At 36.1% G+C, this 26,688-nt stretch overlaps 1 protein-coding gene across 1 annotated transcript; it reads left to right on the plus strand.

Moving 5' to 3' along the window:
* The first annotated feature begins 3,912 nt into the window (after nt 1-3,912).
* SCG5 (secretogranin V) lies at nt 3,913-19,878 on the plus strand. The gene is made up of 6 exons (XM_039347341.1): nt 3,913-4,076; nt 5,400-5,639; nt 12,445-12,594; nt 13,448-13,560; nt 18,345-18,398; nt 19,230-19,878. The coding sequence occupies exons 2-6, from the start codon at nt 5,414-5,416 to the stop codon at nt 19,332-19,334; spliced, it is 648 nt and encodes a 215-aa protein (XP_039203275.1). The 5' UTR covers nt 3,913-4,076; nt 5,400-5,413; the 3' UTR covers nt 19,335-19,878.
* Nucleotides 19,879-26,688: the final 6,810 nt, after the last annotated feature.

Below are 26,688 nucleotides of genomic sequence, written 5' to 3' on the forward strand. Positions count from 1 at the left end.
CCACCCCCTTCTGCCAGAGACCCTCAGATCTGTCCCACTCCTGTCCAGGCCCCCAAAGGCACCCTTGATGCAAATGATGTAGAGCTGGCCACACCCACCCAGTAGGCCATGCCCACCCTGGCCACACCTACCCCCCCCCCCGAGGACAACCGCAATGCTGATGCGGCCCTCAATGAAATTGAGTTTGACACCCTGCCATAGGATATTGATTACAATCATATGAACATAATGTACTCTATTCCTTCACTAACTTATGTTAAGAAGCTTTATCATAGCCACAGTAGTAAAAAATAGTGGTCATTTTGGATACATTTTGACCAATATACCAAAAGCACAAGAAAACCCCACATTTGCCCATAGTATTCTAGGTAAGTTCTAAAGGTGCTTTTTCAAAAAGCAACTGGACTTTGCTTTTCCTTGAAGACATTGAACTTCTCGTCCAAGAAGGTGGAAGAAGAAGCTTCTTGAATGAAACAAAATGACTTCAAGGAAAAACAAAGTCCAGTTGCCTTTTGAAAAGCATTTTTGGGACAACCATGACTTAGATGACTAAGAACATCCATAGACATTTATTTTATGTAAGTTAAGACTTCTAAAGAAGTGTAGTTGAGACTTCCAAAGAAAATTCTTAAAGCAAGCCAATATATTGTTATCCAGACCCCACCAACTAGGATCCCACCATCCATCTTCAGGAAGTATTGTTTCAGCCTTCTCAATGATGGTCCCAGTCCTTACAACTAGATATCTGGAGCCTCCCCCCCCACCCCAACTTACTACATTTCCACAGAGACATTAAAACATGCCTCTTCGGTTAGTATTAGAGATGAATAAAATCATGTTGACGGCAGTTTGCTGTAGTGGTTTAAGATCCCAGTTGAGAAACTTAGGCATGAAATTGACTTTTGGCCAGTCATTTCCTCTTGGGCCTAGAAAGCAAGCAATGGCAAACCTTTCTGAACATGTTGCCAAGAAAAATGCAGGGATCTCTCTCAGATAAAAAGTAATCATGCTAGCACAAGTGGTAATACATTTGATTGCTTGGTTGTATTAACTGCTTTTTGTTTATTTTCTGAAATTAATATTGCAAGCCACCAAGTCTCTGAAAATATAATAATACATAAATTGTAACAAACATTTCAAAAATAACCCTATGTTAAAAATTAGTAAAATACATATGAGGTATCAAAATAAAATGTTCTAAGTATGAGATAGTATTAAGGAGGAAGATATTTTATTCAAGAAATGTAGACAGAAGTATTCATGGAAGATGTTTCTTGCTGGTTTAAATTTATGCTGCTATAGAAAAATTTTCCTCTTGTTTTCAAATCTGGAAAATTAAGTGTGGATGACATGTTGGTAGGATGTAACAAGTACTTGGCACCTATTCTGAACGTCTTAAAAAAAAAGTCATAGGTTTTCCCACCAGTGCAATAAGATCTATTATTTTCACATTGTTTTCAACAGCAACATAATTATGATTTATCACAGATAAAGCGATTATTAACAAAACAATAGTTAAGTTTCATGCACCATTCTAATCCACACTTTCTTTATCCCATGCATTGTTGAATAAACTGCAAATTACTGAATTCATGCAACATACTAAGCCAAAAGCAAGTCACGCTTGCCTTAGTTGATGAACAAATCATGTGGTAGGGATTTAAAAGCTTTAACCCTATTCAGGAAATACATTTGACTCTCTTAAAGCTCTGTGCTTAACTTTGGCAAACACATTAATTATATGGAACAAACACTGGCTGGAAGGTATGAAATCCTTTATTTTATACTGAAATACATTATATTGATACCGAGTCAGATACTTAATGCAAATAATGCTTTTTTTCTTCATATCTGAAAGTGGATGCAAATAATGCTTTTTTTCTTATCTGAAAATCCATCTACATTATTTTACCCTACAGCATTCTAGCGAGAATGACATTTTAAATCCAGCATGTAGTTTGATAAGTAGGAGTCTAACCTTAATAGCGTCAAAGAGCTCACATCTTTTAAACACATACTTTTGAGTCCTATGTGGCCAGCCACTATGGCTAACACTGAACATTCTGGAAACTAAAGGCCACACTTCTGAAAGGCAGCACCAAGATTGTAGAATGCAGCTACAATAAACAATGTGAGTGGGATCGAAGGGATCCATGTTCACATCTCATTGGGTTAATTTTTTGATCCTCAACAAATCGTATTTCAGTCTAACATCCTAGCCTCATGAGAAAAGGACGGGGGGGGGGGAGAAGAGTTCCTTAAAGAAGAATAGTCAAACTATATAATATAATAATAATAATGATAAAGTTGGAAAGGACCTTGGAGGTCATCTAGTCCAACCCCCTGCTCAGGCAGGAAACCCTATACCATTTTGGACAAATGGCTGTCCAGTTTCTTCTTAAAAACTTCCAGTGTTGGAGCATTTACCGCATCTGGAGGCAGGTTGTTCCACTGGTTAATTGTTCTAACTGTCAGGAAGTTTCTCCTTAGTTCTAGGTTGCTTCTCTCCTTGATTAGTTTCCATCCATTGCTTCTTGTCCTGCCTTCAGGCGCCTTGGAAAATAGCTTAACTCCCTCTTCTTTGTGGCAGCCCCTGAGATATTGGGACACTGCTATCATGTCCCCCTCGTCCTTCGCTTTGTTAAACTATACATACCCAATTCCAGCAGCCTTTCCTTATGTGTTTTAGCCTCCAGTCCCCTAATCATCTTTGTTGCTCTTCTCTGTACTCTTTCTAGAGTCTCAACATCTTTTTTACATCGTGGTGACCAAAACTGGATGCAGTATTCCAAGTGTGGCCTTACCAAGGCATTGTAAAGTGGTATTAATACTTCACGTGATCTTGATTCTATCTCTCTGTTAATGCAGCCTAGCACTGTGTTGGCTTTTTTGGCAGCTGCAGCACACTGCTGGCTCATATTTAAATGATTGTCCACTAGGACTCCGAGATCCCTCTCACAGTTACTACTATTGAGCAAGGTGTCCCCTATACTATACCTGTGCATTTGGTTTTTCTTGCCTAAATGTAGAACCTTACTTTTTTCACCATTGAATTTCATTTTGTTAGATAGTGCCCAGTATTCAAGTCTGTCCAGATCCTCTTGTATCCTAAGCCTGTCTTCTGGAGTGTTGGCTATTCCTGCCAGCTTGGTGTTATCTGCAAATTTGATGAGTTCCCCATCTATCCCCTTGTCCAAATCGTTGATGAAGATGTTGAAGAGCACTGGGCCCAGAACAGATCCCTGGGGCACCCCACTACACACTTCCCTCCATATAGATGCAGTTCCATTGAGGACCACTCGCTGAGTATGGCCAGTCAGCCAGCTGCGGATCCATCTGGTGGTGATGCTGTCTAACCCGCATTTTTCTATCTTATCAAGTAGTAGGTTGTGGTCTACTTTGTCAAATGCCTTACTGAAGTCTAAGTAAATTATATCCACAGCCTTCCTCTGGTCCACTAATTTTGTCACTTGGTCAAAGAATGCAATAAAATTTGTCTGGCAAACTAATTGTAAAGTATGTGAGACCGGAAAATAAATGATATTTGCTCAACTGTCCTCAATTTATGATGGCAATTCTAGTCCAACACATTTATACTAGCAGCAGGAGAAGGTTGACGTTGGCTGACTAATGCTGACTTACTTGAATTTCATTTCTATAAATAAATCCATATATATTCATCCCTCTATCTGAAAGGATCAACTCCAGAGACATTAGCAACAACAACAACAAAAAAAAGGCAGACAAAGCCGGCTTGGGCATCCTTGCTTGGAGGCCCTTCCCCGCCGTCTATGCAATGGGGTGCGAAAAGCCCAGCTGTCGGGTTGCGATCTACCTCCGGGAATCCTGGCAACCATTCACGCACACGCCACGGGCGGAAGAAAAAGACAGCAAGAGCGGACGGGCGGGGGGGTGGTGGTGGTGGAGGTAGGAGGATGGCAGAGGAAAAGCTGTGACCACGGAGCTCCCCCAGCGCACGTGTTCAGGCGTTGCTTCTCCTCCGGCGTCGCGCCTGGGCAAGCGAGCCGCACTCGGGCCAGAAGAACGCAGCCACCCTCGCTCAACGGATCGAAGCGGTGAGTGCAACGCCCGACGGTTCTTGGCAGCTTCAGGGATGCCCGGGCGGCTCAGAGAGAGGGAAGGGCAGGTGGGTGGGGGGGGGGAGAGAAGTGGCGGGCTACGGTTTTTATATTGTGCGGCATCTGCGACGGAAAGAAATTGCCATGGGCTGGCTATTCTTTACTCCTATTTACTGTTAGCATCGTTCTCGATTTTATGGCAAGGTGGTCTTTTTAAAAATTTCCAGTGCAAGAGAAACAATACAGTTCTCGGAGGAGTTAAATAGAAAGGCAAGGGGAGGGGTCACACCGACCTTTATTCTTAGCCGATTCCTATCTGGTGAAATTATCTGTATCTTTGGGGGAAATACAGAAGGGGAGAAATGCACCTAGGAACCAGTTAAATTGGAAACAGTAAAATGACCACAAATCCTGTCTGCATCAGGCTAAAACGAGTATTAGTGAATATTTCCCCATGTGCGCTCTCTTTCTGTCCTTCCTCCCCTTTCTTTTATAATAATAATGGTGCAGAAATAGGACATGACTTTTCCCAGCATGCATTGTGAAGAAGCCGAATTGAAGGTTTGATTGCAAATGTTTAGGAACACAAGATTGACAGCAGCTTCGTTTGTTAGATTTTCTCTGATTAATCGCTGCTGCCATTTGAAGGAATCCCGTTTGAGGGAACTACTAAATGGAGTCTTCGGTCTCCAGGAAGCAAAGCCAAATGGGGGCAGAAAGCCAAAGAGACGATAATATTTAATTGATGTAGTGAATGTGATAGGCTGCCAGCCTTTTGACGTATTTGAGAAGCTGTTTCCTAGCCTTTCCCATATTAAATGCACAGCACAGCTTGGAAGAGAGAAAGGGCACCATAATATTTCATTGGAAAGTGATTGGTGCTTAGAAACAGACTAGGACCAAATTTTGAAATCCTGCTAATTTGGAAGTGAGCAGCCCAAAGTCTGAGGTCCCAGCCTCTTCTTTGCATTTGCTACAGCCTCTCAGAACCGTGAAGTTGATAACTAAATAAAGAAAAAACTGGATAGAATTCAATGAATAGATTGCAGGCTTCCTCATAAAGCCTCTGAGAAACTGAATATCAGTTTTCAAATTGATTTTACCAGGCCATCATCACTTACCTTTTGGTTCATGTGGAAATAGATAATAATGAATTTGACTTTTGATATTTGATATTTGTTGTAATGTTTGTATTAAAGATCCCTTCTATAGCAGCCTTCCCCAAATGCCCACTCCAGAACATAATTCAGGTGTTGGGGAAAAGAAGGAACATGGCATTTCATTTCATCATTCACCGAGTTCCTTGTTGTCTTTGCATAGGTGACAAAATATAGATGGGTATCGCCATGACTTCAACCTTGCTCTGCAACCTGTTACTTCTGCTGGCCTGCAGGCTGGCTTTAACTTTCAGTCACAGTGCTAGGAGCTCAGACAGAGTTTCTGAAGCTGACATCCAAAGACTTCTGCATGGCGTGATGGAACAGTTGGGCATTGCAAGACCCAGAGTGGAATATCCAGCCCATCAAGCAATGAATCTCATAGGCCCACAAAATATTGAAGGTAAACATTTATCTCTCTGAATTATTAATGAAATTATTATTTTAATAATTGACATTCTATCCTGATGTTCCCCAAATGTATTACCCCCAGATTTGTTGGACTACTGTTTCCAGGATTCTCAGCCAACATGGGAACATTTTTATAGCTTTTATAGTATCCCCTATTTTATATATTAGGGAATTACATAAAACCCTTTCCTTGATCTGGTGATTTCCAGATTCATCATTGGACAAAAGTGTTCATTATTCCAAGAAAGCAAAGCCAACAAACCTGATGGCTGGGAATTATAAAATATAAAACAACACTGCAATATCTACAGGACTAACCTTGTATTACATTACATTTTGACTAATCAAAATCTGTTAGATTGCCTAGGCATTTTAAATAACTTTGTTTATTTAGACTGGTTGATTTGGGACATGTATGTATGTATGTGTGTGTGTGTGTGTGTGTGTGTATATATATATATATATATGTATGTATGTATGTATGTATGTATGTATGTATGTAGGTCTTTGGTTATTCGGGTTTTCTCCTGCGTAAAATTGTAAGTGTCTTGGCGACGTTTTGACGAAGTCCCATTTGTCCCATTCGTCATCTTCAGGTTGGTGTTTTCAGCTTCGTGCTCCTCGAAGCACGAAGCTAAAGCCTACATATACATATGTATGTATGTATATGTATATATATATATTTTCCAACACGCTTTCCGGATCAATGCTGTGTTGTTCTTTGTTTCAACATTAGGTGGCTGTTGAGTACTGGATGTACAAACTAGACTTCTGTTAAAAACTGTATTTTGTACATTTTAATCAGCAGATGGCGCACTGCCTCTCAAGAATTGAGTGGAAGCCAAATGGTTTTATAAGGATGTAATGGAATAACATCTAAGTTGTTTGCAATACAAATCATTCTCTGTTAACAGCAATTTATCTGCTACTAACACACTTTTTTGGGAAGATTTTCTTTCATTCCTTTACAAGAAAAAAATAAGCATATTAGAGATGTCAGTGACCCTACTTCATATTTAAACTGCTGTGTACAATCATTCAAGGTCATTTAGAGATACGTAACTATTGGTATAAATTGAAACTGGGGGATTGTCAAAATTAAGAGTAAATGTTGCAATGAATTCCTAGGCAAGCCTATCTAGAAATAACTTATAATAATCCTCAGTAAGATTTGCTTTGTATAAGGCTGAATTAGATTGTAATATTTAATAAGAATGTCCCAATGGTGCTTTTTCAAAGGCAATTGGACTTTGTTTTTCATGTCTTCAAGGAAACATAAAGTCCAGTTGCATTTTGAAAAAAAACCTTTGGGACAACCATGACCTGGATGACTGAAAATGTCTCCATAGACATTTAATAAAAATGTGTTGCATACAAGACGATGGAGATAAAATCACCATCAAGCATGTTTCCTACAAAATTCTTATTTATGTTGATTGCATACTAATGGAAAACCCGTGCCTGATCCTATATTTTGTTCTGTATATGGAAGCAGTATCTTCAGAGCCAGAATATTCAGAGAAAACTTATGTTTTAAGGGCAGAGTATTGTAAAGATACAATATTGTAAAGTCATACAGTATTATAATTCTGATAATATTTTGGTTTGATGATGATTAGCTGATAGTTCTACAACCTCTCCTGGGAAGGAAACCAATCAGATTCGTCGATTCTTTGTGTCAATATTATTTCTATTTTATTTTGTATTATTTCAGCATTTCAGAAGAGCACTTGGAAAATATGCTATTCTCAAATATTCATGAAGGGAATTTTCTACTTCAGGAGTACAAAAAAATACAGAGAAAATTTCAGCAGCTCATCCCATACCTGATGCATTTAAAATAAAAATTGAATATTCAGATACATTGTTACAGAGAACTTACAGTTGGGTATTGCTGATCAAGCCTTTAAATGAATATTAAATAATCAGATCTGATACATTTTATCTGAACGCTGTTAAAATTTAAAGTGAGAATATCAAAAACATATTGTAATTTCCCGCACCAGCAACAGGGATTTATTTTTCATTGCCTTTTCTCCTGTTTTTTTTATTCTATAACCGTCCACCATTTACATCATTTATAGAGCTTGCCAGTCTGAAAAGCTTGCTAGAAAAAGCAAAACCTTTAAAACAAATTGCTTATGAAATAAGAACAGATATTTGATACAAAGCCACTGAATTCCTTCTATCACATAAGGCAGGCTTCTCAGCCTCTGCAATCCTGCAATTCCATCACTCTATGATTACAAGCAATTATAGAACTTCGTCATGTTTATAGTTAAGCAAGGATGAAATATACTGTTTATTTTTTAATAATTCAAGTTTAATCTCTGCATCACAGACATTTTCAAACATTGGGATACCAAAGCTGTCCCAGGTGGGCTTGTCCAGGCAAAAGGAAGCAAGTTTTAGAAGCAACTTGCCTCTGGCTTTGATTTCTGTTTTGTCTTGCATAGCCCTGAGCCTAAAAAATTGGCAATCCTGGTGGTCATAGCCCACATTTTCTGAATCCTTAAAATGTATAACAGAGTAGCAGACTGTCATGCATATCAATGCATCATTAGCTTCACACATCTTTGGAGAATCATTTCCATCAGTTGTATATATTTTAGAGAAACTTTGAGGAAAATAAATCTTCCAGGACTGAGACAGGAAAAGAGATGAAGTGCATGGTGATTCCAGTTACCAAGTTGACATAGATGGCAGGGGCAAAGTGGGGTGTAAGAGAGATATTCTGACAACTTTGAAACTAATTTCCAGCAAGTTTTAGCAATTGATGCTGTATACAGTTTGGCAGACTAGAGAATCTGTAGGTGACTAAGGCTGAAATGAAGATTCTTTGCAGAATCGGCTTTTGGTGCATTAGATTGTTACTCCCCATGTCTATTCTTTCCCAGCTACTATTTCCTGATTTATCAAGTGGGCAATTGTTCACATGTTGTGATAGCAAGTGTCACATTCCATCCTGCATTATTTTGATTCTGGATTTGCGAGTTTCCAGTAAGCCTAACGTCAAAAATGCAATGCAAGAAGGAATGGGGTATTTGAATTACTGTCTGTAAGAAAGCAATCAGAGCTTGCTTCTGCCATTCTTCTCCCTCACAAGATAAACAGTTCATGATGTTTCATGAAGAAAATGATTTGCACAATCTATGGAGGTATTTAAGAGTGCAGAAAGAAGATGTTAACATCAGAGGTGGGTTTTTTTACTGTCTTCTGGGAAAAAGAGAGACACTGAGGTGATGACTTGTGGGATCTTGAACTGAAAGAAGCTAAAATATATATGGGTAGAAAAAAATGACTTTGTGTATTAGTCAGGGAAATGTTGGCAAACATTTAAAACTTTAAATAAAGGAAGTTCAAAAGTAATGTTAAAAGTATTTTTTCCCAGAAAGAGTAGTGGAAGCTTGGAACCAAGGAGGTCAATCATCAACAACTGAGTTTAAAATGCTTGGGATAAATATATGTCTATCATCCAACAAAAAAATTAAAAACATGAAGAAAAAATAAAACAAGTGTCAAGTTTTGAAGCATGGTTTTGCTGGTGCAAGAAATATTGCTTCTCAGCTTGCCAATGAACTTGGGAGGAAGAGAGAGGTTTGGAATGCAGACTTCAAAGATTAAGAAGGCAGACCGTGAGACTCAAGGACATTACACCAGGTGTCTGGCCAGACCTAGAGATGCTTTCTCATAACAATATTTTCCCACTTGATTGGGCAATGTGACCCCACAGAGGAAGGAGAATTTAATGCTTTTACTATATGGGTTTGGAAGGAGTCTTGCCAGAGCTGGATTTGTTTTCATTAGTGCCAAAATGATGTACTCAATAAAGTTTTACATTAAGAGATTCAAACGTCTCAAAAGTGTTTGCTTGGTTGGGTTTGTCAGTTGGAACCTCGACAACAAGATGATGGTGATGATGATGATAATAATAAATTAAATAAATAAAATTAAGAAGTAAACAAAAAGAAATAAAAACTTAAAGTACAGACTCTATGGACCACTAGGTCTTTTTCTGCCATCAGTTTTCTATGTTTTTTCAACATATTTTAAGTGTGGAGATGTTTGATCTTCATTTCAACAATACTGATATTCAACAATACTACATTGTCACACACTGATCCGGTGCCTAGTCTGAGGGTCCTGCTAGATTTATGACTCCTGCTCAATGAGCAGGTAGCAGTCATGGCTAATGAATAAAGTGAACAGTTATTGCTGCCAAGACATTAAAAGCCTTAGACTTGTAGTTACATGTAGATGTAATGGAGTGCAAATGATTTTCAAAATAGGAGGTGAAAACAAATTTGCTCTGCTATACAAGTCTTAATTTTTAACATACACTTGTGTATCTGGGTTCACTGTATACCTGGCTGTTTTATAGTGGCTATTGTACACTTTTAAAATTGCATGGAAAAAAATGTTTCTATCCTGCCCTTCTCTTTATATGGTAGAATATTGTAACATTGTCAACTCTACTAGATATATCAGAGGATTGACATATGTGGGCATTTTCTTGGCATTTGTATTTTATTTATTTTATTTTATGCCTTCAAATCAATGTTGATTCCTGGCAACTGCTTGGATTAGTCCCTGCAATGTTTCCTGGCAAAGCATGACATCCAACAGGCTTTGTACTTAAAGTGGAACTAAAACTCACAGACTTCCAGTTAATAGCCTGATGCTTAATCACAACACCAAACTGGGTCTCTGCACCAAAATTGGTACACAAGAAAGGTAGATTTTTAATGACTCAATAAAGCCTGTCTATAAGTACCTGTTCATAGAATAGAATAGAATAGAATAGAATAGAATAGAATAGAATAGAATAGAATAGAATAGAATAGAATAGAATGGGATGGAATAGAGCTGGAAGGGACATTGGAGGAGGTCTTCTAGTCCAGCCCCCTGCTCAAGCACGAAAACTTATACCATCTCAGACAGGTGATTGTCTAGCCTCTTCTTAAAAATCTCCAGTGATGGAGCGCCCATGATTTCTGAAGGCAAACTGTTCTACTGATTGATTGTCCTCACTGTCAGAAAGTTTCTCCTTAATTCCAGGTTGCTTCTCTCTTTGATCAGTTTCCAACCATTGTTTCTCATCCTGCCCTCTGGTGCTCTGGTGAACAATGTGATTCCCATCTTCCTTGTGGCAGCCCCTCAGATACTGGAACACTGCTATCATGTCTTCCCAATTTCTTCTTTTCTTTAGACTAGCCAAACCCAAGTCCCGCAGCCGTTCTTTATACGTTTTAGTCTCTAGGATTTGATCACCTTAGTTGCTCTTCTCTGAATTTTTTCCAAACTCTCAAAATCTTTTTTGTGATATGGAGACCAAAATTGGTTGCAATATTCCAGGTGTGGTCTTACTAGGGCTTTGTAAAGTACGAATACTTCGCTAGTACTAGTGGTACGAATACTTCGCTAGTACTAGTACAAAGTACTAGTATTTTGATTCTATGCCTCTGTTTATACAACCCAGAATTGTATTAGCTTTTTTGGTTGCTGCTGCACACTGCTGGCTCATAGTCAAGTGATTGTCCACTAGGACTCCAATGTCCCTCTCACAGTTACTGTTTTTAAGCCAGGTCTCGCCCAAACTGTACTTTTACCTTTGATTTTTCCTTCCTAAATGTAAAACTTCACTTTTTTCCACATTAAAACTCATTTTGTTGGATAGGGCCCATTGTTCAAGTTTGTCTAGATCTTTTTGGATCCTGAGTTTGTCTTCTGGTTTGTTGGCTACTCCTGTCAATTTGGTGTCATCTGCAAATTTGATGAGTTTCCCTTCAATTCCCTCATCTAAGTCATTTAGGAAGATATTGAAGAGTATTGGGCCTAAGACAGAACCTTGTGGTACCCCACTGCTTACCTCTCTCCATGTGGATGTAGTGCCATTGAGGACTACTTGTTGAGTATGGTTTGACAGCCAGCTACAGATCCATCTGGTGGTGATGCTGTCTATTCCATCTTTTTCTAGCTTACCAAGGAGTAGGTTGTGGTCTACTTTATCAAATGCCTTACTGAAATCTAAGTGTACTACATCAACAGCATTTTGCTGGTCTACTAGTTTAGTCACTTTATCAAAGAATGAAATAAGATTGGTTTGGCATGACCTGTTTTTAACAAATCCATGCTGGCTATTGGTTGTGACTTTCATTGGTTAATCATAAGTTGAATTCTTAAAATAGATAGAAAAATGTAGCCTAACTAATCCAGACGACTGACTAATTCAGTATCTGGGAATTTTTTTAAAATAATGGTGACAATTTTAGACACACACACACACAATCATCCCACTATTTCTTCCTAGGATAAGCAATTTTATGCAGAGTGCAAAAAAAAGAATATATAATAGTAAAAGTAGGAGCTGAGGAAACCATAGCTATTTTACACTGAGACCATTCATTTTTTCGAATCTATCCTGGTAAACTATCTCTGTTTTCATCACATTCATAGACCACTTTATATCATGCCTTTGTTCTTTAGACTATTATAGAGTCTCCCATTTTAACAATTATGTTGTGGCTTTCTGCCATTGCTGACCATGGTTTAATTTTAATTTCAAATGCCTAGTGTAAGTGTAGCAACTAACTAGACATAATACATTGTCTTAAGAGAAATGAATATGGAATGATGTTAAGAAGAAGCAGATAGTGGGTTTTGTGCCCTGCTTAAGTGATGTCCACTGAAGTTAGGAGATGAACATAAGATTTGATTTTATGTTTAATCAAACTCATGAAAAGAATGGTAATTTTTTTCAAACTCATTGTAATTTGTGTGCAATTTGTGTTTATCAGGTGGTGCCCATGAAGGTTTGCAGCATTTGGGTCCTTATGGGAATATTCCAAACATTGTAGCTGAGTTGACAGGTGATAACATACCAAAGGATTTTAGTGAAGATCAGGGATATCCAGATCCTCCAAATCCTTGCCCAATTGGAAAAACAGGTAAGTTGTATGAACTCACTACAGGATTTGATATAGCTTTATACTGAGGAACTAGATCTAAGTTATACTGTTAAATAATTCAGATTTTTTCATCAGAAAATTACATGCACAATTATACAGATTAAAGAATCCAAAATAATATTCTACTTCTAAGATACTAGTTTTTTTATAGGAAAGAATCAAAGGCTAAGAAATGATACATACAGAATGTATTTATATAATTATTATATTTAAGTATTAAATCAAGTCTATCTAGTTCTAGTTTTCCTAGTCTGGTCTACTTAACCAGGCTGATGAGGTATGGTAATAAGATCACAATGAATTACCTTTCAGTCTTGACCACCTATCTTTTACCTAATGGACAAGTTCTCATTTTCTGAACTAAAGAAGTCAATCACCTTAAGATTTAAATAACTGCATTATCTCATATGATTACGACAGTTATACCCAATATGCACATAAATATTCTGGGTAGTGGTCGGGAATCTCTATAAATTCTCAGTTTGGGCTACAATCAACCATACAACAAAATATTAAAGATTTGTGTAGCATAGAAATGTCTGTAAGTACAAATATAAATATACATTGCTGGATTAATATCCAAGCATCTGTTTATTGTAGTTTTTAACCCTCCTATGATCCTAGGAGAAATTAGTTTTACTTTGTATCTGCTCCAAAGAACTGTGGAAATTATTTAACTACTCCAAGAGTCCTGTTTTGAAGAAAAGTGTATTTTTTTTTCATCTCCCATACTTTTTAAGTAAAATTAATTGCATATGTTTCTGGTATATATTTTTTAAAAAATAAATTTTAAACATGAGAAACTGCTCAGGTTCTCCAAAATGTTTTGTAGTTGATGATGGATGTCTTGAAAACACACCAGACACAGCAGAGTTCAGCAAAGACTATCAACTTCATCAGCATCTTTTTGATCCAGAACATGACTACCCAAGCATTAGTAAATGGGTATGTAAATCGTGTTTATTTTTTATAAGCCTATAAATAAGTGCTCAATCAGTTAAATGTTCTGTTATTTAACTATTAATAAAATATTTCTGTGTCCGTGTATTTTAATAAATGTTGTCTGAAAGACCTTATTTATGAAAAAAATACCCTATACTTTAATTTACATACATTATAAGGATGTGTGTGCGTGTAAACAACAATGTTACAGAAAATAAAGAAGTAGCATTGCAAGGATTATCTATCTCTGCTATGGTCAAATGCAGTGGTTGGGAATATTTCTTCTACTTAAAGTCCAAGATAATGATGCAACAAATACAGCTGATTCCACTTTATGTTTACATTGCCAATTCTTACATGATTCTTAGCGATTTTAGGCAGTCAACAAAAATTCTCCCTTTTTTTGTACGGGCTTGATTAATGTTGCAATCTTTGGTAAATGTACCAGATGTTTAACTCAAATGATTCATTTATGCCAACTCAGATAATTTGTTCTTGTACTACTGCTTTGAGAACTATAAAGCACTTGCTTGTGACCACAAATACATTGCTGTGATTTAAAGTATTTCCCACCAGAGTCCCTTGAAATTCACTTGGATGCTGTAATTACTAGACATATACTAAATTTTATCACTGAAATTAGTGGACTGAACTTCCTTAATCTTGATTGGAAGATTTTATTGCTCATTACCTATGGCATTTATATACTATCCAGTAATCTAAAGAACTTAGGCAATGTGTAATAAAGAAATGTAAAAATAATTTAAAAAACAAAATAGCAATAGCACTTAGACTTATATACCGCTTCACAGTGCTTTTCAGCCATCTCTAAGTGGTTTACAGAGTCAGCATATTACCCCCAACAATTGGGTCCCCATTTTATGGACCTCGGAAGGATGGAAGGCTGAATCAATCTTGAGCCAGTGAGAATCGAACTGCTGAACTGTTGGCAATCAGCAGAAGTAGTCTGCAATACTGCATTCTAACCACTGCGTCACACGGCTATAAGATATAAGATAATAAGCATAAAATTGGTACAACAGAGCAGCATAAACATAGTAATAAAATGAAACTCAGAGTAATCTCAGAATTGAAGGGCATTTAGTCTGAGGATTTCCATACCTTACATGTGCTGTTAAAATTAGTTTTATAAATGAAAACTCTTTACATCAGTGGTTCTCAACCTGTGGGTCGGGACCCCATTTGGGGTCAAATGACCATTTCACGGGGGTCGCCAAACAAGGCTGTCCGCCATTTTTTCCCCCTTTTCTTTGGCCACGCCCCTGGCACCCGGTGATGTATAAGTGGTTGGGAGTCACCACAACATGGGGAACTGTATTATGGGGTCGCGGCATTAGAAAGGTTGAGAACCACTGCTTTACATGGTATTGAAAATATTTCAAGTACAGCAACAGGCAAACCCTTTTCAGAATACAGTGACTAATATAGAAATTGTACTCTTTCGAAGGATCCCATTTAGTGGGAGCAATTGAAAAAGAGACTTGGAAGAAGATTTTAAACTTTGAAGGAGTTTGTATGTATTATGTGTGAGTCTTTTAAACTATAGACAACTTTAAAAATAGAAACAGCAATTCAATTTAAATGCAGTTAATGAGGTGTTTGACTGTCCTATCTCAGTTCATAATGTTGCTGCCATGTTTAGAATAATCTGAACAAAAGAAAGAAACAACCATATTGCAATAATCTCAGTGAAGTCTAGCACAGGTAAGTTCAAAGGTAACATACCAGCCAAAGTTAATACAAGGTATTTTAAGGCATTGAAATCATTTAAACTCTAATAACAATAGTGGATGAATAAATTCCTGCAACTTGGCCTTCTGGTAGTGGAATAGGTAGAATCCATTTATAAACTACCAGACTTATCTGTATTTTACATGGACAAATACTCCTTTGTACATTCTTATTTTGTTACTGCATCCAAACTGATTTTCCATCAGATATAGACAGACCAGATCTTACAAAGCATGTTAATTCTAAATAGGATTACCCAAGTCCTTTTGAAAGTATAGCATTTTGTTTTTCAAACAAAAATTAAGGTTGTTTAAATATCATGTGTAAGGGTCCAGTTCCAGAATATTAATTACAGAGTTAATATAGTTATAGTTACAGAATATATATTCTGTCTAACACAAAAAGTTATTTTGGAGCAGTGACTCTATTTTTAACATAAAAACATGCTGATTCATGGGATGTATTTAACAGTGTTATTTGTACAAATAATTTATCATTGTAAATGATACATTTAAATGTGTGAGATTTTAGAGAAATTTGACATTGGAATTATTTCTTTAAATTAGCTGACAACTTTACAATATATTTTATTCCACACTTTCAGAATATAATAATTTATATTTATTTCAAATAATTTTCATTTGTTATACTAACTTTTTAGCAGTCATCATCAAACAAATTACCAACTTACTTTGAAAGCAGCTTGAATTCAGATGGTATTGTTTTCCTTTATGCCTTTTATTATACTTCACAGATCTAAATTACAGTCTAAAAGTATGTCTGAATATAAATTAAATGTACAAAACAGAAATGGTCTTAGTGTTTCAATATTAGTTTTGTTGATATTCTTTGATGATACTATTTGATGTCCAAAGTGGATGTAATAACGCTAATGTGCATGCAGTAAGAAGTAGTTCAAAATCTGTGAGTGTTGAATATATACATTTGAAGTCACCCTGTGACATCTGTTCATTCTTTGCAAACCTCATTTTGTGTACATTTTAGGGTTGAAGTTGTGATGCGCTTGGCTCTTTCTAAAACCAAGTCCTGTGATGATGTTGTTAATTGCGAAGTCGTGTCCAACCCATCGCGACCCCATGGACAACGTTAATGCTATTAGTTCCTCTTTGGTAGAGATGGGATCAAAAGATGGTAGACATTTCACCCAGAAGTCAGAATGCTTTCTTTGCAGAACTTCTAGGACATGCTATATTTTCAGATTTACCTTTACTGCAGCAGTGAGATTTTATTTCAGTTACATTACCTTATCTGAACTCTGCTGCTACCTGCTCTTACAGTATATTTGCATTAGTTACGGTCTTAACATATACCCAAACAAAATCAAACAAAATCAAATATTTCTTTAACCAAAACAATTGAGCAAAGTAGGCGGTTTTTTAGCTCTTAGTCTGCTTTTAAATTAATTGCAGTGTATCTTTAAAAATGTCAAAAAACTTATTTTTGTAAAGGAGATTTAGGTGAAACAGTATGTTAAGGGAAATTATAAATAAAACACCGCTTCTAAGAGGAAATAAAGTACTTGTCTCCTGTTGTGTTTTGCATGTTAAATTGATTTTCCCCCAAGTGAGTTTGCACAAATTATTGCAGCCAAGAATGTCTCTTTGGCCAGCTTCATTCCCATTTCCTTGTCTCTTTGGCACAGCAGAGATGAAATAGTTGAGGTCAAACAAAAGCTATGTCTTGTGAACTTGGACTTAAATTAATATGAGAAGCACCAGCAGATTAAGTTAGGCAGAAGTCACTTTAGCATGTTAAAGTATTTGTTTCTCAGAAATCCTTACTTCATTCAGGAATTATTATTTTGTTAACTCTCCTTATTATAGTTCACTATGTAGCATTATGCTTTTTAAAAACAGAATTGTTCCTCCTAATCTTTTTTGCTTTAACGTTTCCTTTTTGGGGTCCACATTTTAATTCCAATGGAAATCAAATCTGTGGCACATGTGTCTGACATTCCAGCCTGTACTTGAGCTTGCAACATTTATGAAATACAGCAATGTGTGGGATTAGTTATAAAGGTTGGAGCTGAAAGTCATAGCCATCTTCTCCCATTATTGTGAAACTCTTCTTTTTCCCAAATCAAATTTGGCTTCATTATATTAAAAGAATTTTAGATCAGTTTATTTCTGAAAAGGAAGATCAGGGTCTTTTTTAAAACGAAGAAAGTATTTATAACAGTAACATTAATTAAAAATAGAAAGTGGCAAGGGAAGCAATTAAAATAGTAATAAGAAACATATTTAAATCACAACTTAAGGGGAACATCCATATGCCTACAATAGAACTTTTCTTTTCTTTCCTTTCTCCCCTTCCAAGTAGTCCACAGGGCAGCATGAAAAGGGAGAATCTGTTCCAGCTGTGATAATCTTTCTGCTTATGGACAGACACAGTTAGATACAATCCAAATGTAGACTTCATAAAATAGGCAGTTATGTCTCAGAGTCTGGCAAGTCCGTTCTTGCCATTTTAATGGCATCCATATACTAAATCAATATTAATAGTCTATCCAATACACTGTTGCTTTGTCTGACTGATAAATGATTTCCAAGGCTTTGGATCTATGGCAGACTTCCCATCAGTGCAAGTCCCCATCTTGCACTTGTCTCTGGCAGTAAATATGTGGGTGGATCTATATCTCAGATTCCCTTTTAATGAAAAGGATCTCATTCAGACAAAGCCTCTGTCCTGCTATGCTTGATATTTTTCCATTCTTACTCCTACCTCACTGAGACAGCTAAAATTAAAACCATCATGTAACTTAGAATCACCATATATTCTTATTCTTGTAATAGCTGATGACACTGAGGATCCCCAAAGAATAGCAAATATTTTATTAATAGCTGTAGTAATCCAACTGTTTTCTTGTGGTTTATCTTTTCAACAACATGGCATTCTCTACAAAAATGCTTTCCAAAATATCCATATGATAATATTTAGATGGCACAAAGTCTTGCTTGAAAAGAAGTTACAAATCTGATCCACACTTTGTATTCTTTTTTGTTTTTGTTTTACAGAATAAGAATTTACTCTTTGAGAAGATGAAGGGTGAACCGAAAAGAAAGAAAAGGGTAATTTTTCGAACACAAATTGTTTTCATTTACTACCAGTGTAGAAGCAGGCAAGACTGCAAATAAAATCAGATTGTTGAGATAGTTACGAATAGCATATAAAAGCTGGACTTAGTCCTTACTTCCAGAAAACATCTATGATAAGTGAGACAGTTCTTCATGCTAAAGTAGCATTTCTTGGTATACTCGTAGCCAAGCCAATGTATTTTTTTAAATGAAAATTAAGTGCAACCCTTCTATTTTCCCAGGCTTATCTCTAGACTATATACGTAGAATTTAACTTGCTACTTATTTGGATAGCTTTAAAATAGGTAAACTCATGGAAGACAGTTCTATAAAAGTCTGTTGCTGTTGAGGACACAGTATTAACTCTGGGTTAAAATTGTGCCATCTTTTTTTTGTAGCACCCTTAACACATCTGGTTGGCCCTGTGAGAAACAAAATGCTGAATGAAGATTGTCTTTGTTCTGGTTGATAAATAAAATATACCCCTTCCTAATTATAAATGTAAACATACAGCTGTTCATACAGTTTAGCTTATCATATGAACATTGTCTTAGAGTGTAGAACAGTAAAACCATTCAATTTTATAATTCATATTTCCACTTTCTTCTCTCACTTTTGCTTCAGTAAATAAGATCTGGTCCATTGATTAAATAGAAGTCATGCTCCATTTAGGAAGTTTTGAAGAAGAAAACATTAAGCTACAATTTTAAATACAAGAGTATTTAAGAGTAAACACCCATCCTTCCCATATACTGTGGAAGGCTCTAGGTTGTTTATCTGGATTATTTCCCATTCCTAAGCGTTTTAAAATATTTCATCTTTCAGAATGTAAATCCATATCTACAAGGACAAAGATTGGACAACGTTGTGGCAAAGAAATCTGTTCCACATTTTTCAGATGAAGAAAAAGACAGAGCAGAAGCTGAATGAAGATTCATGGATGGCTTGAGTACTAATTATATAAAAAGTGATTCAAATATTCATAGTAGCTGCATGTTTATTAGCTATATAAATGTTTCTGGAAAGCAGCTGGATTTATAGTATTTATATTTCTTCTTCTGCTTCTAAACCAAGCTGGCTTCTTTCAGATGTATTGGGCAATGATTCCCAGAATTATTGAGATGCCAATGGGAGTTATAATCTAATATATCTGCCTTTAGATTTGGGTGGCTGTCCCAGGTGTACAACTACTCGATTCTGCTTCTTGTTAAGTTATACAACATAATCATCTATACAATCATGTCTTGCTTTGAATCTGACTTTAAGCATTAATAAATTTTAATTATTGTGACTTAAATTGGTGTTAAGAAACAAGTCTCTAAAGAGTTGGTAACATTTAAAGATTTTCCAGTTCTTGAATACTTTCATATGATATAAAAGATTGCTGTTTGGGAACAATCATTTCACCTCTTTCTGTTTGTAAATAATACCATAATGCACAATAAATATCTAAGGTACTTGCTGTTATTGAAAACCAACATTCTCTGTTTTCATTAAATTCCATATTTCAGACAATTATCAATCAAATTGTTTGATCCAATTATAGGCAAATTATATATGTTATTTGTAAAAAAATGCATGTGCTTTTATTCAGAAGGCAAAATAGTTACACACTCACCTACAAGGAAATGCTGTCTCACCTAAGTATACAGAACTAGCTAATTATGCATTCATTATCCCATTAAATATCTGTTTTTGAATGATGAATTATATGTGCTTCCCATATCTAGACTGAAAAAGTCTGGATTACCACTAGATGTGTATAAAGTAATACAGAAAACACTAACTAACTGCTGCCACTTATTGCTTGTCTGGATTTCTGAAGTTCAAATATGGCAGACCTAATCAGGCAAACTGGTATAAAATAAGACATTATTTTAATATTTCATTTCTACCCTATTCAAACAGAATCTTTCTGTTCTACAAAGAGAAGGAACACCTTTGTCATAAGACAGATTTAAGGAAATCTAGGTAGTCAGAATGATATATAGGTAGTCCTTGACTTACAACAGATGTTTAGAGACCATTCAAAGTTACAATGTGACTGTAAAAAGTGAGTTATGACCATTTTTCACACTTATGACCATTTCAACATCCCCATGGTCACGTGATCAAAATTCAGATCCTGTGCAAATGGCTCATATTTGTGACGGCTACAGTGTCCCAGGGTCATGTGATCAAATTTCAGATGCTTGACAACTGGCTCATATTTATGACGGCTACAGTGTCCCGGAGTCATGTGATCACCTTTTGCGACCTTCTGACAAGCAAAGTCAATGGGGAAGCCAAATTCACTTAACAAACATGTTATTAACTTAACCACTACAGTGATTTACTTAACAACTATGGCAAGAAAATGGGGCAAAACTCACTTAACAAATATCACACTTAGCAACAGAAACCTTGGGCTCAACTGTGGTCGTAAATTGAGGATAGCCTGTACATGATCTGGTTATAGTATACATGATTTTGTTCCTGATTTTTATGGATTTTTTTCTTTCTCAAAATTATGCAGGACACATTTTAGATCCATGAAGCATTTCTCTTGTTTCAGAGAAATAGAGAGATATCCTGATCATTATTATGTCTTTTCAGGAAGATCATGTCTGCAATTGTATATATTTCTCTCCATTGTAAATCCCTACTTAATATGTGCATACACAAATGTCCAGTTAAAGGATACAGCTATCGTGGGTATTGAAAAAAATACCATTAATCTCTAGATTAAAAGAAAATGGTCGCCAGGTTTGCTTATTTGGTATTCAGCTTCCTTCATAAAGTACATATATTACCATTATTAAGTATTTAAAGCCAGAAAAATATCCACCCCATAATACTGTAATATTCCTGGTTTCCACAAAGTAGCTCCTGAATCACTGATACTCAGGACACACCATTCCCCTATTTCCTCTCAGACAGAGAGAGCCAATTCTTTTATTCTCTTTTTCAAATGAAAAAGATCAATTCATTACTGGGCTTTAAGTTCTGGGAGAAAAGGCATCTGCTATGGTAAGACTTCATAGATACTAAACAGGTACAACTTTAATTGGCAGAGAAAAGCTATAGAAACATCCTTTCCACAGGAGCGAATAGCACTTTGGGTTACAACAGAGTGTCTGACATAATGATGCATTATCCCGATTCTCTCCATGTTGACTGATTTTGTGACTGGCCAATGCTTTTGGTATCAAAAACAACAGTGTTACATTCTTTTTAGTAAACCATGGTCTGAAATGAGACAAAATTGGCATGAGAACAGTAAATCAGACGGGACCTGAAAGACCACTTCAACAATGCTATAAATAACAGCAGCATACCAAATTTACAAATAAAGAAATAAATACTGTATGAAACAAATGAAGATGACGACTCTCAAGTAGTGATGCTTAATAGAACTCCTGGTTAAGGGATTGGTGGTACTAAAAATGCCCAGGCAGTCTATACCACAAGCCATGCCTGGAAGCTATGAGTACTCTTGCCATCTCTGATGTCGTAGAACATAGTAAAAACACTAGATCATATTCTATTCAGTTTAGTATTCCCCCCCTCCAAAATTAGTAGAAGTAAATGGGAGAGCCTTGATGGTTAGAATTTTCTGTTTTGAAGCAATTTCCTTTTGGAAGCTTTGACTTCTTAATTGTTCAACCAAAGAACCACTATGTTTTTCCAAAATTGTGTCAGTGCTTCATAAGAAGCTCAGTTTGCTTTAGGTCACTGTAAAGAATTTTGACTTCATGGCTATCCCTCTATTTTGTCAACATTATGGGAAACAGCTCCATAGCCTGATTATCTGAGACAGATAGTATTGAATGGCAGTGACAGGACAGGCATGGGAATATATGACAAGTGTAGGGTAGTGTCTAAAAATGAGAAGCTTTGTTGTAACATGTTTAATTCTTCATCTTTTTTTTTTTTTATCCCCAAATCACTTTTGAATTTTGGTGTTGGAGAAGATGAAAAAGAGCAGAAGCATATTTAACATCACTGCAGAGATTTCTAAATTGTTTATAAATGTTTGTTTACTTTGTCTGAATTCCCAGACAATATTTATTAGAATGTTATCCCACCTTTATTACTTTATAACTAATTCAAGGCTCAAACATACATAATACTTCTTTCTCCTCCTATTTTCCCAACAATTCTGTGGGATGGATTGAGCTGAGAAAGAATGACAGGCCCAAAGTCACCCAGCCAGCTTTCATGCCTAGGGCAGGACTAGAATTCACAGTGTCCTGGTTCCTAGGCCAGCACCTTAACCACGTCACCAAACTGGCTATTCCAGTCAGAAGACAACATTCAAAATACACATTAGCCTAATAAGCTAACTCAGAGTTCACAAAAATGTGCAAGCTTTCAAGATCCTTAGTCCTCTTCATCAGGCAAGAAATTATTACTGCAAGTCCTGTGGAAAAAATGGTTAAAAGAACTAGGCATGTTTATTCTAACGAAGAGAAGTCTAAGGAAAAACACGATAGCTATCTTTAAATATTTAAAGGGTTGTCACAAGGAAAAGAGTAGGGATTTATTCTTCATGGTGCTCAAAAGTAAGACAAAAAGCAATGGGTAGAAGCTTTAGAGAGCGATTTAAACCTGAAATAAGGAAGAATGTCCTGACTGTGAAAGCAATTAAGCAATGGAACAGCATGTTCCCTGGAGTAATGGGGATTCTATCACTGGAGACTTTCAAAGATTTCTCTGGGATGGTCTGAGAATTCCTGCCTTGGACAGAAGTTGAACTAGAACAGGGGTCCCCAACTTTGGCAACTTTAAGACCTGTGGACTTCAACTCCCAGAATTCCCCAGCCAGCTATGGCTGGCTGGGGAATTCTGGGAGTTGAAGTCCACAGGTCTTAAAATTGCCAAGGTTGGGAACCCCTGAACTGGAAGATCTCCAAGGTTCCTTCCAACTTTATGATTCTATAAAAAGAAACTCATACATACATACATATATACATACAGACAGAGAGAGAGAAACAAAGAGTATTATTACACAAAGAGATCTCCAACCTATTTATAAAATATACAGTTTTTTTAAAAAAAACAAAAGTAGATTTTGAACAGCTTTTAAAATAAAATTGTACTTATTTATAGCAGAATACTCTATTTTTTAAAAAAAGTCAACTGAAGCCAAGTAAGTAAAATGATCACATTATCCTATTGATGTTGTAATTATATCAACTTGTTGAAAAAAAAATTAAGTTAACCAACAGTTCAGTTGCTTGTGAAGAATTTTTTTTTTTAAATCTTGGCTTTAAGCAGGTCAATCTTGCAAAAAGGGGAGGATTCATTCTTGATGTGGATGTGATTGAGGAGAAGATACAAACATTAAATTTTAAAATATTATAGCAGGGACATAGAATAAAAATATCTTACAATTGCCTTCAGCTAAAGTGAAGCAGAACATGACAGATTTTTTTTAAACAGAAAAAACATGAAAAGAAACAAAACTGGCTGTGAATTTGTGATAAAACTTCCCAGAAAGATGAATATTCTTGGCAGTTTCTTAAAGACAAGGGGATATTTTGTAATGGAAACAACTGAAAGATATTATTTCTACCGTACTAACTTTATAAGCACTTACAGATCAAATTCTTATTATAGATGATTTATCAGCACACTTTTGAAGTTAGGCTGCATTTGAATCAGGCAAGATCAGAATTTTGTTCTTTGTAATGTGTTAAAATTAATTTATTGAGTATTGCCATAACTCTCAAAATTTCTCAAAGTCTGAGTACCAGAGCAGGAAGTAATGAAGAATATTGATTCATCCAGTCCAGAGTAGCAAATGACAATTACAGTATATATGATTTTTATAAAACTGTGAAATTGTACACCAGTGCTTTAGAATATTATTCATTGTATCTAATTACATTTTTTCAGCAGTACCAAAGCCAGTGAATAAACTGGTCTTGCTTTCTTGTCATTCAGCCACATTAAAGAGTTCCATGTATTAAAAACTGGTTTACACATTTTAAAACCACCTTGAATTAACACTAAGATTTTCTACAAGCCACCCATGGCTACCCTGCTGTTCTAATTTCTGTGCTATTATTACACATAATGATTTAATTCAATGTCCATTATAGAATTTCTTCTTCATGAAATGTGATTTGGGAAGAAGATCTGAACTAAGCTGATGCCAAATCTAAATCCTGGAACCATTTCTTCAGTCCAGAAATCTGAAGTAAGTCATGTCCAATAGATGTCTATTCAGTTTCTTCACCAAGATAGCCATCAAAAGGAAGCCTTCTCCTGGTTCTCTTAGTTATCAGTAACTTTTGAAAATGAGTTGGGGGTTGGGAATGGAGGTATTTCTGCTCCTTTCTCAGTTTGTGGACTCAATTAGGGCAATGGAAAAGGACATGTGATCTCAGGTCGCTGCTTTTGGGGGTTCCACGAGAGCCAGTGCCTTCACCATGCTTTTTAACATCTATATGAAGCCACTGACAGAAGTCATTTAGTAGTTTGGTGTACAATAATATTAGTTTAATGTGTTACTCATGGACGGGACAGGCACTACTCCAAGCATATTGACAATTGGGGTGGGTGGGTCCTTCTACTCTATGGTGTAGTGAGCAAGAAAAATCTTTATTTTCTCATTTTCAACAATTTTGAACTTAATTTTAGTCTAACTACACTACCCAATCTTTTGTCATCTGCAGATTTAAAAAGAATTCCCTTTCTTTATCCAACCTGTAAAGAGGAGATCCAATAAAAGTTTACAACTCAGCCTCTACAAATCAAATTGTTATATCCTTAGTTCATGATGGTTTAGTGAAAACTATGTTTGTTAGGCTTTGTAACCAATGAAAAGTTTTAGTATTTAGATCAGTTTAATAACAGAGACAGAAGAGATTACAAAGAAAGGGAAAGATGTAGCTAGGCTAAACAGAAGAATCATTGCAGGTATACATAATTAGGTAGAAAAAAACTATAGAACAGTCTGCGCCAACCCTCTGCTTTCCAGATGGGTTGGAGTCAGTGAATATTTTCAATGCATGCCAATTTTGCTACTCTTCAAAATTAATCTAATACCACAATGTATAATGTCACATTAGCCATTTGATTGCTACCATAGTTATTTAGCATCAGCAATGTATTGCCTTGGTTACTATACAGAATGTGTGACAATGTCTGACAGTGAGTAGGACTACTTTGAGAAAGACCAGCTGGAACTAAAAAAAATATGCAATGTTGTATTAGGCTTTGGGATTGCTTGGACAACCCTGATTATAGCTAATATTTTAGTAACAAAAAATAATAATTATTATTATTTGCATTGTTGATGCCCGACTCTCCAGAGAAATAGAAAATTCCCACTTTCTTGCCACAGTTGTTAACTGCAGTTGTTAAGTAAGTAACATAGTTGTTAAGTGAATCTGGCTTCCCCCTTGACTTTGCTGGTCAGATCACAAAAGGTAATCACATGACCCCAGGCACTGCAACCATCATAAATATGAGTCAATTGCCAAGCACCTCAAGTTTGATTACATGACCATGGGGATGCTGCAAAAGTCATAAGTGTGAAAAATGGTCATAAGTTCCTTTTTTCCTACTATTTTTGTAACTTTGAACTGTCATTAAATGAACTGTTGTAAGTCGAGAACCACTTGTATATATGTTTTTGTGTCTGCCATCTCTACTGTTCTCATAATAATCTGCCAATCTTCCAAGATTCTATATTGATTTCACTGGTATGAATTCATATCTTTTCTATTGTCTTTCCATTCTTTTATTTTCCTTCACCTTAACAAGCATATTTGTTCTTGCCCATCATCAATTCACATCACACTCCTAGGAAGTTTCTGCTTTTTGATCATTGCCTTACAGGAGAAAACTGTCTTTAATTTGTCCATGAATAATTGGTGGCTTCTTCTTGCAGTTCCTGATATTCTTAGATTGAAACCATCCTTCAATCTACATTTCAAAATGTGCAGTCTTCCATAAACCTTTTCTCAGATGCTAGCTTCGACAATTTAATATTATTACTACTTTAATTTTTCTGATTGTTGTCACAGACATAACCTTAAACTTCAAGAATTGTCTAAGGATCTTTCCCCACTTTTGAAGATGTGGTCAAACAAGTCAAGATGCTGGTTTCAATGGTACAATCATTGGGTGCTACACACGCCAAGAGTCCCACCTCCTGGCTATATTGTTAACAGGCCAGATGTGTTGCTTTGCATTTATCAAAACAGAGGTCCCCAAGCTTTTGGGCACCAGGGACCAGTTAGGTGGAGAAAGATTTTTCCCGCAGAATGGAGGGGGTGTGGTTTTGTGTGCT

Source organism: Crotalus tigris, unplaced genomic scaffold (assembly GCF_016545835.1).
Source record: "Crotalus tigris isolate CLP2741 ecotype Arizona unplaced genomic scaffold, ASM1654583v1 scf7180000018064.1731613, whole genome shotgun sequence".
NCBI lineage: Eukaryota > Metazoa > Chordata > Lepidosauria > Squamata > Viperidae > Crotalus > Crotalus tigris.

What these genes read in the sequence shown, in the direction of transcription:
- SCG5 (XM_039347341.1), top strand. Translation starts at nt 5,414, where the DNA reads ATGGGTATCGCCATGACTTCAACCTTGCTCTGCAACCTGTTACTTCTG. An exon ending in AGGCCCACAAAATATTGAAG is followed by an intron (nt 5,640 to 12,444) that starts GTAAACATTTAT and finishes TGTGTTTATCAG; the next exon opens with GTGGTGCCCATGAAGGTTTG. An exon ending in TTGCCCAATTGGAAAAACAG is followed by an intron (nt 12,595 to 13,447) that starts GTAAGTTGTATG and finishes AATGTTTTGTAG; the next exon opens with TTGATGATGGATGTCTTGAA.